Consider the following 16,908-nt stretch of genomic DNA (forward strand, 5'->3'; position numbering starts at 1 on the left):
TATGGTGTGTGGCTGCGTGATTTTCGCGCAGCCGGCATCATTATGACACTCCCTTTTTGTGTGACGACACAGTAAAGGAGGGGATTTTATGTTTCCCTTCTCTTCTTTACCAGCTGTAGCGAGAATCACGCGCGTCACCCAGTAGTGCTTCCGTGTGCCGTGCACGATTTGCACGCACCCATTGACTTCAATGTGTGCGTGCTGCGCGAAACACGGGCAAGTATAGGACATGTCGTGAGTTTTACGCAGCGCACATACGCTGCGTGAAAATCACTGACAGTCTGAACGTCCCCATTCACTAACATAGGTCCGTGCGACGCGCGTGAAAATCACGTGCGTATCACGGACGTATAACACGTTTGTGTGAATAAGGCCTTAGGGTGTATTCACATGTTCACTTCTGCACTAAAAATCTGCAACTAATACAGAAGAATACATGTGGATAGAAAAAATCCCCAGGGAATTCAAGGCATGCTGTGGATTTTCAAATCTGCAGCATGCCAATTCTGTTTTGGATTTTCATGCCGAATTTACCCTCTGCAATGTAAAGGGTGATATGAACAGTAAATCTGTGTCAAAATTAATTTTGCATAATAATGTATGGCATTCAGGGTTTTTGGACAGCTGGCTCAAAACTCCCATGGGAACTGTTATATGGACCATTATTGTTAGTAATTGTAAATCCCAAGGATATAAAAGATCACCGCAGGAAGACAACGCCAAAATTAATACTTTTAAGTGAATTTCCTACCTTCAACACCATTTTTTTATTTTTTTACGGGCTCAATAGAAAGTATATATATATATATATATATATATATATATATATATATATATATATAGATATACATCGGCTTTCTGGAAAAAGCAGAACAGAAACAAAGTGGCTAAGCGCCCACACGTATCTGAAGTTTGTTCAACGTTTAGTTACCCTTTACTATAGCTTTATAACGGTTGGACCTCCGTTTTTCTACTGCAAGTAGATGTTTTAGTAATAGACATCTTGGATTTTAGGTAAGGTATTATATAGACTCTATGGCAGATCAATAGTGACATATCTTACAGGCATTGAGTTTCATAGTAGCCTGTAAAATAGTTTCTACATCTAGTGTTGGCATCTGTAGAGTCATTTAGCAGGTCCCGAGTGGATTTAGGACCTGTCTATAGATTTCTCTAATAATTCTTTAGATTATTCTCATAGAAGCCTGACATATGCAAGATCAAGTTTATGGTCCTTGATCTAAATAAATAAATAAATAAATACCCCCCAACCCAAATGCTCTGCATAGACTTTTAAATAAATAACATTTTGGCTATCTACAGCCAACAATAGAGTGAGCTGGGGCGTTTACTGCAAACCATTATACATTGAACCCAATAGAACAGTATGCAGTACACTCCTAAAATCAATATAGTACTACTGTGAGCGGAGAAAAATTCAATATCATGAAATATTAGTGTGCCTCTATAGACCAGAGTTTTAACATTATGTTACCCTGTTCCATTATACTATGCATTTCAGAATAGGCTGGGCACTTCAAGGGGTTGTCTGGCTTATAAAAAAAACATTTTAAAATACCCTATTAGGGAATTCTGAGTTAAAAGAGGGGGAGGGGGTCTCTAGTTCAGGACCTACATCAACTAGTCGAAACAAAGAATGGCTACAATGAGCATCTCTCTCTGGAAGACCAATGCATGGACAGCCTATTCATTTCGAGTGGCACCATGTAATACTTTCTTTGCCCTGTGGTGGCACTGCATGGGAATTGAACACTTGCTGGCCAGTTTCCCACAGACAACAGCTGATCAGCCTCAGAGCAGCTGGACAACTTCAGTTTATGTTTGAGGAATTTTCAGAATGAGAACATTTTTAAAGGGTGGACATCCCCTTTATAGTCTATGTTCACTTTTTTTTAACACACTTTTTATTTAGATGAATTCTATATTTAAACAGTAACAGTTCAATAACTTTGTAATACATTGTTCACACCTGCATTGAGGTTTGTAATTCTTCGTTCACACCTGCATTCAGGTTTGTTATGCCACGTTCACACGTGGCAGAATGTTGTTGCAGATTCGGGGCAATTACGCAACTATCTGCAGCAACATTTGCATATTTGACAGGTAATTCAGACGTTACAGATATCACAGCGGACTTGCCACAGGTTCCAGTTTTTGCATTGCAAAGGCTGAAATCCGCAGTGAAATTCCGCTTCTTCCCCGCACGTAATAAGCATGCTGCGGAGGGAAAATTCTGCACCGCAGCCTAATTTCCGCACAGTTATTTTCTGCAACGTCTGAACTAACTTTCCTAAAAATGTATAGAAACAAACAAAAAAAATGGCTGCTGCAGAATTCCACTGCGGACTGTCCGCATTGGAATTTTCGCCACGTCTGAACGTGGCCTAATTCTTCGTTCACACCTGCATTCAGGTTTTCTGCTGTTTTGCTCCGTCAAAGGAGCAGAACAGCGAAAAACCGGAGGAGCCAAATCTGTCACATGACTTTAATTGGTTTCATCGGGTTTCCGTCATGGTGTCTGTCATTGTGCCGGACAAAATAGCACAGCATGATGCGCTACTTTGTCCGTCAAGAAACTACGGAATGTGCGACAGAGGCTCCTAATGGAACCCCTGAGGCAGATGTAAAAAGAGCCTTGAATGCATTATAGTATAGAGCTGCAATATGCAGGCTCCAAGGAGGAATCCCCTCAGTATTCACTGTTGATTCAATGGGAGATCAATACTATAGAAACATAAAATTGAAGTGGTCACCCATGACAACCAATCAGGTCTCTTCTTTCATTTTCCACAGGGCCTTTGAAAAATGAGAGGTGGCATCTACGAGCTTGTTGACGGTTACCAATATTGATCAGCAGAACTGTGAATGCAGCTCTGAAGTAAAAGGCTTAGTTCACATCTGTGTCATGGTTTCCTTTTATAATGAAATCCACTATGCAGTGCCGCCACATCTGTCATACACCAGATACCAACGGCGGCCAACAGACCACATTAGCTTATAATGGGGTTCGTTGAATTCCGTAGTTTGCAGCGCTATTTTTTTTCCATCAAATCAAACTGATTCTGCAATGGAAGCTCGTGACTGAGCCTCTGATGCAGATGTGAACAGAGCCATATACAGGCTTTAGATGAAGACCTGTACAAAATCAGTGAAGGAATATTTCTACAAAGTTATTCAACATTTTTTATAGATCACATCTATATATACATTTTCATTTTATGCTAGTAGGTGAACACGCCTTTTAGCTCTGAAATATCTGCTGCACATATCGGTCTTTCCCATTTTAAAAGTCGGGAGCATTGCATAAATGATAGAATTACAGTTCAGTTCCTGCCTGTAGTGATACTTGTCGGTGCCTGAATGGGAAGCATTTATGCAATCCACGCATGCTTGCGACCATTAAACTGCTTTATCTGAATGAATAATCTGGGCACGGCTGCAGGGTATGCTGGCACCTGCATGGTGTGTGGGATTTTAAGATCCTTGACAAATCAGCGCAGGTCTAATGCTTGTAAACATTTTAATGACAACCAACACCATTACTAAATCACCATGAGCACAATTTAAAACAAGGTTTGTCTTAATTCCATTGCAGCCGTGGAACCATCTGATGCCACCTCCTCCATAACACTTCATACACAACACATTGGGTTTAGATGGCAGTCTGCCTCCATTAGGCTTCGTTCACATCTGCGTCAGGGTTCCGTTCTGACGTTCCGTCGGAGCTTCCCATCAGAACGGGACCCTGACTTAAACAAACGAAAACCATAGGTTTCCGTTTGCATCACTATTGATTTCCATGGTCACGGATCCGGTGCAAATGGTTTCTGTTTGTGTCAGTTGTGCAAGGGTCAACTGGCAGATTCTGCATAAGGTCAAAGACCCACCAATATTTATGGTTTAACATAAAAACTGATTTTGAGCAATGAGGAGGTGGGAGAAGTGACCATCACCTTTTCTGAATGGTGGATCTAGTGTATCCTGCCTCCAGTTTTATAATAGAAGTGTTACCTGTCATTGTATGGTATCCAGAATGACAGACGATAGCCGACGTGGAGTATTCCAGCAGGCGAGGCAAGGTACGGCTCAGGTACTATACAGGCTCGGAACAAGGCACAGCACAGGATACAGGAGGCAGATAAAGGGAACACTGGGAGAAGGAAAACACTAAGGGACCAATTGCAATACAGACATGGGAAAAGTACAACAATGATGACCCAGGGAGTGGAAGGGCGGATCCCTTCTTATAGTCCAGGATGGGCAGGGGTTGGTTAGGGAACTTTAAGCATGTGCACGCGCTGGCCCTTTAAGGCCGGGGGCCGCGCACGTACCTTACCAGTGAGAGCAGGACCAGCCGGCCGCAAGTGCTGGCGTCTCCTAGGAGGGAGACGCCGGCAGGAAGACAACAGACTGTGGTCGCACGCGTCGCCAGGTAAGGAACGGCGGCGGTCCGTGACCACGGCCGTGACTGGTGTGCATTCTGAACAGAAACAAGTTGCATGTGGTGGACCACAAGGTTGTGTACTAGGTCCTATTCTTTCTTTCTCAGGGTTGATATTCCTGGAGATGTCTGTAACATGGAAAATGATTTAGATTTACTGGAAAAATAGTAAAAACAATGGAAACTGTAATTGAATGTTTCCAAATAATGCACTGGGGAAGAAAGAATCCTCTGTCAATATGATGACTAATGGTCCAGTCAATAATATACTGTACAGAAAAATCCTTTATCTGTGCTCCACACCCAACCAGCAATAACAATACAAAAAGAAAAAAGAAAATGTTGTAAAAAATGTTACGCACTCGAATAACGTAAATAATAAAATATATCAATTTATTTTAAAATTCATATTTCTTTAAAAAAGTAGGTCTAAAAATTACATATTTAATGCATTATTTATTTTACCACTCGAAATGTGAGCAACCCACTAAGTGGCCAGTAAGTGTTATTCATATAATAAGTTAATATACAAAGTACCATGTACAGCAATTCAAACATACGTATATATCCATCATAGTAAGTAATTACAAGATTCATGTAATAAATGATTGCACAAGGTACACAAATTCATTAATATACTGTATGTCCTTTATAGCAGCGGTTCACAACCTTTTTTTTTTTAACCAAGGACGAGTTTCATGCAAGACAATTTTTCCACAGACCGGCAAGGGGGGGATTTCGGGGTTTCGGGTCAGTTCACGCGATGCGTAAATACTGCAGATTTTCCGTAACGGTAAAAATCCATAGCATAATGCAGTAGCAGCAAAGTGGATGAGATAAAACAAATCTCATCCACACGCTGCGTAAATAGTGAGTGAAAAAAACCGCTCAGAAATTGACCTGCGGTGCAGAGTTTTATTCCGCAGCATGTCAATTGTATTTGCGTAAAAGCTGCTTATTTGCTGCAGGTTTTCCCCATTGAATTCAATGGGGAGGTAAAACCCACAACAAATAGCAGTTGCTGCGTTTATTGCGGCGGATTCCGCCGCAAAATACGCAACTCAGAAAAAATATTTTTTTTATACTTACTCAGAAGTCTGTTTCTTCCTCCAGGCCGGTCTCCTGGGATCATGATTCATCCCATGTGATCACTGCAGCCAATCACAAACTGTAGCAGCGGTCACATGGGATGAAACATTATCCCGTGAGGCTGGCCTGGATGACGTCAGAGGTCGGCCTCCTGGGATAATGCTTCATCCCAAGTGGCTGCCGCTGTAGCCAATCAAAGGCTGCAACATTATCCCAGGAGGCAGGCCTGCTAGCAGGCCGGTTGAACGCTCAGCCGTTTTCTGCAGCGGACATTCCGGACGACTACACCACAATTTTGTGCGTTTTTTTCGCCCGGAATTCACTGCGGCCACCGGGGCAGATACTGCGGCCCGATACCAAATGATCCACGGCCTGGTATTGGTTGGGGATCACTGCTTTATAGGATATAGGGGCCTTTTGAGGTTACAAGAGGGAGATATCGGCAAGGAAGTCGGTTAAAGGTACAGTAACAATGTGTCATACTGCTTTATTCAGCCTCCTGTATAGAGTATTGAAAAAGACAGTGTAGAGTAGATGTTTAAAGAGACAGTGTGCAAATATTTGCACAAAGCAGTGGCGCAAATCACATCAGCCATCAGACAGAATCACAATCACAACAGACAGTTGCCATTTAGCGATAAAATCCAAATACCCGCCACTTTAAAAGCAAGACATCAACATTGGCACGCTACAAATATTGGAACATACAGCATCTGTGCAGTAGCACAGAGAATAGAACAAGGATTGTCACGCACCAAATAAAGTTCATCTGACGCGTTTTGTCCTAAGCGGACTTCCTCAGAGTAGATGCGCACTCGGGTTCCCATTCATTGATGGATGAAGATGAGACTGAGAGAAGCGGGGGATGGTTGAAGGAAAGAATTAAAGTTGTTCTCCGCTTTAAATAATCCCAGAATATAAACCCACATTGCCTTCTTCTGCAGAAGGATCCTGTCCTAGTCTCCTCCTCTCAACACCTAGAATTTTTACCTTCTTTTTTAGAGAAATATGAATTTTTAAATAAATTATAGAATTTAATATTATTTAGGTTACAAATTCCAGTCTGAGCGCTTAACATTTTTTCCAACATTTTCCTTGTTTTTTGTATGGAGTATCATATTGGCAGTTCTGTGTTATCCAGGACTTCAGAAGTGAAGAATTCAGGGGAACTGTTTTCTGACAGCTTCAAGGTGAGTTTATAATAGTCTGTATAACCAGTAGAAAGAGGGAGATTCCCCCATTGGGAATACGGGGGCAGATTTATTAATATTGTCTAAAATAAAGGCAGCACAAACCCAGAGGAGACAGGCAGAAATTTCATCACAGTGGCGCACGCTGTGTGATAGATTTGGCGCATCTTGACACTTTTCTCAAAATGACGCCACTTCTTGGTTTGTTTACTGGTCTTAAACCATAGTGATTGGCACGTCATCGCTGCAGTAGTAAAAAAAAATAGAGGCGACCAGCGAATTGGCGGCGCTGGAACGGCAGGGAATCGAACAGCTGAGTATTTGTTTTTTTGTTTTTGAATTTCATCCACTTTTTTTATCAGATACTTGGAACAAACTTCCAGCAGATGTGATTGGAAAATAAACAGTAAAGGAACTTAAACATGCCTGGAATAAACGTATATCTATCCGAAGATAAAAAATAAAAAGGAAATAATAAGGGCAGACTAGATGGACCTTGTGGTCCTTTCCTGCCATCAATCTTCTATGTTTCTATGTTACCATCAAGGGATCCATCTAACAATCTTGAAAACCATTTAGTTTTTTTATCTAAAGAATTCTGTGCAGATTAATTTCTAAATCTCCTGCTTTGACCTTCATAAAGTCTGTTTTACTTCAACCACAAATAAATATATACAGTAAAATATATAACACACTCACAGTAAGCGCCACCTAGTGGTGACTGCAGGGAGATGCACTGACTGTGAAGCTCTATATCAGTACAATGGACCATTAGACATTAACCCCTTCCCGCCGCAGCCATTTTTTTTTATTTTCAGTTTAACTTTTTCCTCTCCATCTTCCAAAAGCCATAACTTTTTAATTTTTCCGTTGATAAAGTAGTTTGAGGGCTTGATTTTTATAGTACCATATAATGTATCGGGAAACTGAAGTCGGAAAAAAACAGGGATTCCTCCATTGTTTTTTGGGTTTTGGTTTTACGACGATAAAAATGACATTCTGTGGTTCAATCTGATTACGGCAATCTGATTTTTTTGTTTTACTTCATGTTAAAAATAAAATTAGTTTTGTGTCACCATATTCCGAGAGTCATATCTTTTTTTATTTTACCATCGATTGAGCGGTGTTAGGACTTGTTTTTTTGAGGGGCGAGCTGTCGTTTTTATTGGTACCATTTTGGGGTAAATAAGATGTTTGATCATTTTTTATTACAATTTTTATGGGAGGTGACCAGAAAACAGCGTTTCTGGTGTTTTCACTTTTTAACACCGTGCGGGTTCGATAATGTTATATTGTAATAGGTCAGACTTTTACAGATGCGGCAATCACAATTATGTTTATTTTTTATTTTTTACAATTCTTTAGGTGGAAAATCGGAAAAGAGTATTTTTTTTTAACTTTTTAATATTTTGTACATTAAAAAGCCCTTTAAGTTTTTTTTACTTTTTTTATTAATCTCCCTAGAAGACTTAAACGAGCGATCCTTGGATCGCTTGCACAATATACTGCAATACTATTAATGTATTGCAGAATATCGTGATTTTGACAGGCTTCTATTAAGCCCTGCCTCTGCCAGGTCCTAATAAGAGTACAAAGATGGCAGTCCTGGGTGCCTTCATTAGGCCCCCAGACTGAAGCGACAACCATCGGCACACCGCTATCACATGACGAGGGGACAGCAGAGGGTGTTACCCCGCTCTTTCCAACGGCTGTATGTGCTTAGATGCTGAGACATTTTGACCCCTTTCATTATGGGCAGCTGTGACATGTGATCTCAGTCTGACCACCAGATCAGCCCATGCTCTCATGTGTAGACAGGAGGTCAGTTTCTCCTGTGGGTCTGACTTCCTGCAAACTACAGGATTACATCACCAATCAAATCCCTCCGGAAGGTCTGTGAAAGATATGGTGTGTTAAAAAGTTAGATATTCACTATAAGCACTTTTTCTTTTTACACTGGGCGATTATCTTGCAGACGAGCGTTCATAAAACGCTAATTGCCGATAATTGCCCTGTGTAAACAGAGGAACGATCAGCAGATGAACGATCAAACGCTCGATCATCTGCTGGTCGTATAGTTTTAAAAAAGTTAAATATTATCGTTGTTGGCAGCACGTCTCCCTGTGTAAACAGAGATGCACTTCCGACATGATAATAATGTATGGGGACGAGAGATCGGAGTAATGACCGCTCGTCCTTATACATAGCTCCTTGTGACAAGAGCAAACGAGTGCCGATCAACAATGTCTCGTTGATTGGTGGTCACTGCACTGGCCGCTTATCAGCCGATGTAAAAGGCCCTCTAAGTTATATCACACAATATTGCAGGTTTGTTTCTACAACGTGACATGCAGATCTTAGCTTTCTGGTTTTAATTTGCTTTCCCCTCCCCCACCGCTTTCCTAGGATTTGTTCACACTTGGCAGAATTTCTAGGACATCTGGTTTGTAAAAATCGAAACACATGCAGCAGAAACTTCAGATGTATGGAATGGATTTTTGAAGAAAATTCTGCAACAAATCTGTTCCATGTGAACATACTCTTATATTAACACTGTATAAATATTATTTTCACTATTTACATCTTTACATGCAGGAAAACTTGAACTGCCGAATGCCACTTTGATGGTCGAGACCTTTCTAAAAAGGGAGAAGTTCATTCCTGATCCACAAAACACCAACCTAATGTTCGCCTTCTTTGCTCAACATTTTACTCATCAGTTTTTTAAGACTTTTGGAAGGATGGGACGAGGCTTCATTAAAGGATTCGGTCATGGGGTAAGTTGTGCAACTTATTTTAGACAGTAATTAATAACGAGAGCGGAGTTTTGACACCACTTACCCCACAGACCTCTCTGTGAGTGCCCTGTGTATACCGTTCCAGTACCATCCTGATTTTAAGGGTGTGGTAATATCTGCCAGCGGTAATTACAAGTTAAAAGTCTGGCATGTTCTACTTGGTTTACCATCAGATAAAATAAAAATATCTAGCTCTTAGGCGTAGAGCCCTCTCACTCCTTGATTTATGAATCCTAACTCGCACAAGGGCCGCCTACAAGAATAAACTCTTAAAGTTAAAAAGTGTGAGAATCCTCTCTACCACTCTCATCACCTATCCACACTATTGCATTCAAGACTTCTCCTGTGCTTCCCCTCTCTTCTGGAATGCCTGCCCCCACTCCATCCAACATTCTCCAACGTTCACTGATCACTCATCTCTTTTGGTAAGCATATAACATTGCCCAAGTGCCCCTCAAGCAGTATTGCAACACTGCCTCAAACTAAGTTTGTCTAGAGCTGCTTATTCCTTTCCCTGAGCCCTTATATCTATTCTCTATAGATTGTAATCCTGTATGGGCAGAGCTCCTGCCGAATGTATATTGTAAACATGTTTCATTTGTCTGTACCACACGGTCTCTTGTAATTTTAAGGCCAATTATGTTTTATGTAAATCGCTATGGAAGTTGATGCCACTATATAATAGTATGTTCCATGTACTATATTAGAAATATCCTGTGATTGAATAACAAGATGCATCTCCATGCTAATTTAACCATTTTATAATTAGAAATGTACCAATCGCTATGTATAGCAGTAAAAGAGGCTGTGTCACCACATTATAAGTGCCCTATCTCCTACATACTGTGATCGGCGCTGTAATGTAGATAACAACACTGTTCTTTATTTTGAAAAATGATCATTTTTTAGCAAGTTATGAGCAATTTTAGATTTATGCTAATTAGTTTCTTAATGCCCAACTGGGTGTTTTTCACCTTTTGACCAAGTGGGCGTTGTAAAGAGAAGTGTATGACGCTGACCAATCAACGTCATACACTTCTCTCCATTCATGTCCATTTGTACTCCGCACAGCATGATCTCGCTGTGCTGTCACATACACCTACATTAACTTTACTGAAGTGTCTTGACAATGAATAGTCATCACCTCCAGCCAGGACGCAATGTCTATTCACAGTCCCGACACTTCATGCTTCATGCATCTCTTTGGGTGCCATATTAATATGGCCATGCCTTAAAGTGAATATCCGACTTGCCATCATGTAATTTTTAGGTCACATTCTGTGCTGATTAACATCTTTATATCAGTCGGAGCTCCATTTTGTTGATACATACAGTAGCTCAAAACCACCTGCATAGACATAGATAAATAATAACATTCTGGCTGCCTAAAACCACCACTAGGGGACGCTTGGGAGCCTTCTGCATACTGTGTTATTACTAAAGGGGTCGTCCGGTTTCAGCAAATTAATGTGTTTTTTTTTGTATAATTAAAAGTTATATCATTTTCAAATATACCATCTATATGAATTCATCACAGTTTTCAAGATCTGCTAATTTAGTAGTCATGGTCATGTGATGGACACACAGGTTCTGGGATCGCTAGAGAACACAGCTCTGATACACATACTGTAACGATCCCAGCACCTGTGTGTCCATGACCATGGACAGAATTGTGGCCACTGGAAGTAAACAGTGAATGTTCCTATGGAATGACAACAAGCAGAGATCTTAAAAACCGTGGGGTGAAATCATTCCTATATACTCTCCCTTCCTTTACGATCTGCACCAAAAAACTGTACTAAAACTCTGAATACGGCCTAATAGTATAACTTCTGGTCTCCTCGGCCAAAGTGTTCCCTTACAGCTGAAAGGGGAACTGCGCTCGGCTGAGCGCTTCTGCGACTTCGTTTCAGTGATCGGTGGGGGTCTCAGCACCTGGACCCCCACTGATCAAGACTTCTGACATGTCACTCTAACATGTGAGGGTATGTTCACACGGCTTATTTTCAGCCATTTTTAAGGGTGTAAATGCCCCGAAAAATTGCTGTAAATATGGGGGCTGTACATCTCCAAACATCTGCTTATTGATTTCAAGGGGAAAAACTGTGTTATGTTCCCACGGGGCGTTTTTTCACACAGCCGTTTGTAAAAACGGTGCGTAAAATAATGCCCTGTCACTTCTTGAGCCTTTTTTGGAGCCGTTTTTCATTGTCTCAATAGAAAAACAGCTTCAAAAACGGCCATAAAAAAGCCTCAAAAAATGTTTGTGGTTTCAAAAACGGCTGAAAGTTCATATTTTACAGCCGTTTTTTGTTTGCCGTGTGAACATACCCTTACTCTTAAACTCTGTGCAGCATATTCGGAGCTTGGTATCGGAGGATTGGTGTTCTAACCACTATAAAGACTATATTTATTGTATACTATGTAATCAGAGCGGGGGTACTATTCACATCTAGACATTGGGAAGTTGTATAACGTCTACACTATCCGTCAAGATGTTCAGACTGTTGCAGACTGTATTACGTGTTATGAAGGCCACACACATTTCATCCTGGTTTATAGATAAATATTTCATAGTCAGTGATCCTGAAAGTTCATCTGTTTTATATGTGATCGCTCTTCTGTATAGATATTTTGCTTGACAGAAGTTGATATATTTGGCGGTTTTATCCTCATTAACAGAAAGTCTAATGGAGCAGAATGTTGTGTCTTTCCTTCTAATTAGTTGCATCAATATGATGAAACACTTATCAATCTTTTCTAGGTTGACCTCAGCCATGTATATGGAGATCATTTGGAGCGCCAGCATACTCTGCGACTCTTCAAAGACGGCAAATTGAAGTATCAGGTACGTAAAATTAAATTATCTTTGTTAATGGAGACATTTTCTAATTATGAATTTTTTATGATTTTGCTGCGGATTGTGGCAGAAAATGTATTTTGACCTCGATGTGAAAGTCCATCCTTAGGGTATGTTCACACGATGAGAGGCATTTACGTGTGAAAAGACAGACTGTTTACAGCTGCCTCGTTTCACACGTAAATGCTCCTCCTCGTAATTTACGAGGCGTCTGAGACGCTCGTAAATCTTGAGCTGTGCTTCATTGAGTTCAATGAAGAACAGCTCAAATTACGTGGCAAAGAAGTGCCCTGCACTTCTTTGCCGAGGCAGTTCATTTACGCATCGTCGTTTGACAGCTGTCAAACGACGACGCGTAAATTACAGGTTGTCTGCACAGTACGTCGGCAAACCCATTCAAATGAATGGGCAGATGTTTGCCGACGTATTGCAGCCCTATTTTCAGACGTAAAACGAGGCATAATACGCCTCGTTTACGTCTGAAAATAGGTCGTGTGAACCCAGCCTGAAAGGGATTGTCTAAGATTAGAAAAACATGCCTGATTTAGTTCAAAAACAGTCCTGTCCACAGGTTGTGTGTGGTATTGCAGCTGATCTACATTCACTTCAATAAAGCGGAGCTGCAATACCAGACACAACCCATGGACAGATGTGGCACTTAAATAAAGCAGCCATGTTTTCTACTCTTGGACAACCCCTTTAATTCAACTTATTTGCCAGGCACAGCTTCTGTATCCACGCCCATAGGTAATCAGTCTGCACCTGCTTCTATGTCTGTGAGACTGACTCCATCTTCCACCACTCAGGATGGCAGGCTTAGGAGTGGGAGAGCCTATCACAGCCTGGCCAGACGGAGCTAGCTCCCGCCCTCTGTCTATTTATACCTGCCTTTCCTGTTCCTCCTTGCTTGTGATTCTTCTCTGTTGGTTTCCTGGCCCTGCTGCAGCTTCTTGAACTACTTGTCCCTGTTTCGTATTGACCCTGGCTTACTGACTACTCTTCTGCTCTGCGTTTGGTACCTCGTACACTCCTGGTTTGACTCGGCTTGTTCACTACTCTCCTGCTCTGTGTTTGGCACCTCGTACTCTCCTGGTTTGACTCGGCTCGTTTACTACTCTTGTTGCTCACGGTGTTGCCGTGGGCAACTGCCCCGTTTCCCTTTGTTCTGTGTTTCCTTGTCTGGTTGTCTGTCGTGCACTTACTGAGTGTAGGGACCGTCGCCCAGTTGTACCCCATCGCCTAGGGCGGGTCGTTGCAAGTAGGCAGGGACTGAGTGGCGGGTAGATTAGGGCTCACTTGTCTGTTTCCCTATCCCTGTCATTACAATTTGTTTGTGTTTATTATAGAAAATTCATCACTGGAAATTACCATTGCGATATTGTGTGCGCAATGTCATGCGATCCTATTGACATACATTACATGCGATATTGCATAACAATGTGATTTAGCGGGAATGCGAACTTGTGATAATCGTGCACGTTTTATCGCCATGTATCCCTCGTCTGAGGTACCCTGTTATGACAGCGCTTTTTCTATTAAATACATATTGCAGTGTTTTTATTATATTTATAAAAAAAAATAGCCAATTTCATTCTAACATAGATCTAAAAAAAAGCTTTTCTTCACGGGTCTGTTTGTACTTCAGATAATAAATGGAGATATGTATCCACCAACTGTGGTCGATGCTCCAGTTCACATGATCTACCCGGAGAAAATCCCCAATGAAAAGAGATTTGCTATGGGACAGGAGGTTTTTGGTCTTCTCCCTGGACTGATGATGTATGCGACCATTTGGCTACGTGAACACAATCGGGTGTGTGATGTGTTAAAAAAGGAGCACCCTGTTTGGGATGATGAACAGTTATTTCAAACTGCAAGACTTATCCTCATAGGTAAGCAAATATGGAGAATATTCCACAATTGTAAGGTTATTTTATTAATATCATATATAACATCATTATTATATATTAGCACTGCCATAATATGAATATCAATAATCATAATGATCTAGAAACTACATATCAATTAAAACATACTCTCCAACATATGAATCCCAATCGCAAGATATTTTAAGCCTCAAATTATTCACATCAGGAACGCCCCTAAAACTGCCTAGAAAAACCTTCCCCATCTTTGGGGGTCCTGTAGCAGGACCGTCAGACAAAAAAATTTGACTTTTGGGAGGAATTAATAAAATCTCGGCAAGGAGAAATGAGACAGAATATAAATATACGGGGGTATATTCAGACGTAGTGCCTGAGGTGCGGTTAAAACTGCAATAACAAAAAATCTCATCCGAAAAAGCATGTGCTATTACCGCAATTTAAGGCGTTTTTAGATGAGGTTGAGGTAAAAAAAAAATGCAAACACATTAAAACAACGCATCAAATCAAAGAGAAAACACTTTTTTAATGCTTTTTTTTTTTTAAATGCGTTTTTTACCGCACCTTAGCCGCAACGTCTGAATATATCCTAAGAGTGAAAGCGGTAAATGAGATTCAATTAAATATATATAGATATCTTGAAAATGGTAAAGAATTGAAACACAAATTTATCAACGTTTCTACGACAGTTTTCTGGCGTGGAAAAGTTACATAAGGGTCCAAAAGTCACAAGTTGGAAAGAAGACGTAACTTCGGGGAAAAGGGGGATAAATGATAAGAGAAAAATATTATACTGACCTCACCGCTCCTCTTCTCCTGTCATCGCTCCAGCGTGGCTTATACAATGTTATTACACCGGGCAGCGTCAGGACGTTGTATGCGACAAAGCACTGATGACGTTAAAGTGCTGCGTCGAAAATAAGGCCCTGACGCTTTTAACATATATCTAACATTCAGGACCTTGTATGGGCCGCGCTGGAGCATTGCGGGAACCCAGAGGGCCCCCGATTTTGCCTCTTGATAAATGTCACACTCTTCTCCAATTTTTATTTTTATTAAGACTGGTGTATGAAACGCAGGTCCAAATATATTGCCCCCAAAGTATATTAGAAAGTTGTATAACAAGTTATACTGTGAAAAAACGGAAAACCCCTTTAAGGCCAGGTCCACACGGGACTGAAATGCTGAACATTTTCTGTGCGGATGTTCCATGTGGAAAATCTGTAGCGGATTACAGTCCCAGCCATGTCATCCACATGCTGTGAAACATTTTCCGCATGGACATCAGGGCATGCTGCGGGCATTCTGTTCTGGATGTTCACTGCCAATTTCATCCTTTCAATGTAGCAAATCTGCGCTGATTTTGCTGAGGATTCACTGCGGAAAAAAATGCAACAATTCTACCAAGTTGTGTACTTGAGAGAGACTCCGCCATTATTTAGGTGGCATGGGTGAGAGATTTCCAGAGCATTGGCACAGCGCAAGAGTAATCCTGAAAAATGTGAAGGGAGGTGACTACATGGAGAAATTAGTTTTTATTTTTTTCTAGACTTAAATGATGATTGTGAATGTGTTTCTCAGCAGCTAGTGATACTAAGGCCTTGTTCACACGATGCAGATTTTGCATGCATTTTTTTAAGCCAGAATTAGATCCAGGAGAGCAGACCTATAATGCCTTCCTTTATATATTACTTCTGTTTAGGTTCCGTTCCCAGTTTTAACTTAAAAAATACATTTAAAATCTACACCGTGTGAATAAGGCGATGTTCACACTACCGTTTTTTTCCTAAGGATATTTCCGACGTGGAATTGGCCGAGTATCTGCAGCAGATATCTGAGGCTAATCCTCGGATTTCTGCCGGGGATTTGCAGTTAAACCAGCTGTGTTTCTCCGCATGTATTAGCCACAGTCAATAACGCTATTTTTGCGGTGGAATACGCAGCACAAAAAGTGATTATCACTTCTTTTTTTTTCAGTAAGGCGGATTTCAATTCCACCCGCTGAAAATTTCTCACCCGTATAAAAAAAAAAATTGTCCAGTTTACCATTGAAGACAATGGGAGGTTTTTTACCAGGGTTTTTTTTTATGCTGATTACAACGTAGAAAATGCGTCAGTATTAGCATGAAAATTCTGCCGTGTGAACAGGGCCTAATGGTATATTTGGACATTGCGGTTGAGGTGCGTCTAAAACCGCATAAAAAACGAATGCGTGTTTACAGCAATTTGGTGTGTTTTGGTTTCACTTTTTACTGCAACCATGTAGGAAAATGCACCAAATCGCAATAAAAACGTATGCAGTTTTTCATTGCGGTTTTAACCAAACCTGAATAGAAATGACCAAATACACCCTAAGGGCATGTTTAGACATGGCGAAATTTTTCCGCTGCAAATGTTGCTGCAAATTCGCAACGAATTTGCAGCAACATTTGCATATTTGACAGGTAATTCAGACGTTGCAGATATCACAGCGGACTTGCCACAGATTTTAGCCTTTGCATTGCAAAGGCTGAAATCCGCAGTGAAATTCCGCTGCTTCTCCGCAACAGACAGTGCATGCTGCGGAGGGAAAATTCTGCACCGCAGCCTAAATTCCGCACAGTTATTTTCTGCAACGTCTGAACTA

General features: G+C 40.9%; 1 protein-coding gene across 1 annotated transcript in view; it reads left to right on the top strand.

The window, feature by feature from the left end:
* The window catches only part of PTGS1 (prostaglandin-endoperoxide synthase 1), a 96,243-nt gene that overhangs the window by 61,706 nt on the left and 17,629 nt on the right, over positions 1-16,908 (top strand). Inside the window, exons 6-8 of the mRNA XM_075834228.1 lie at positions 9,337-9,518; positions 12,304-12,387; positions 14,045-14,291. Of these exons, the coding sequence (XP_075690343.1) occupies positions 9,337-9,518; positions 12,304-12,387; positions 14,045-14,291 (513 nt within the window). The remainder of the gene's footprint in view (positions 1-9,336; positions 9,519-12,303; positions 12,388-14,044; positions 14,292-16,908) is intronic.

The sequence above is a fragment of the Rhinoderma darwinii genome, chromosome 8 (assembly GCF_050947455.1).
Source record: "Rhinoderma darwinii isolate aRhiDar2 chromosome 8, aRhiDar2.hap1, whole genome shotgun sequence".
NCBI lineage: Eukaryota > Metazoa > Chordata > Amphibia > Anura > Rhinodermatidae > Rhinoderma > Rhinoderma darwinii.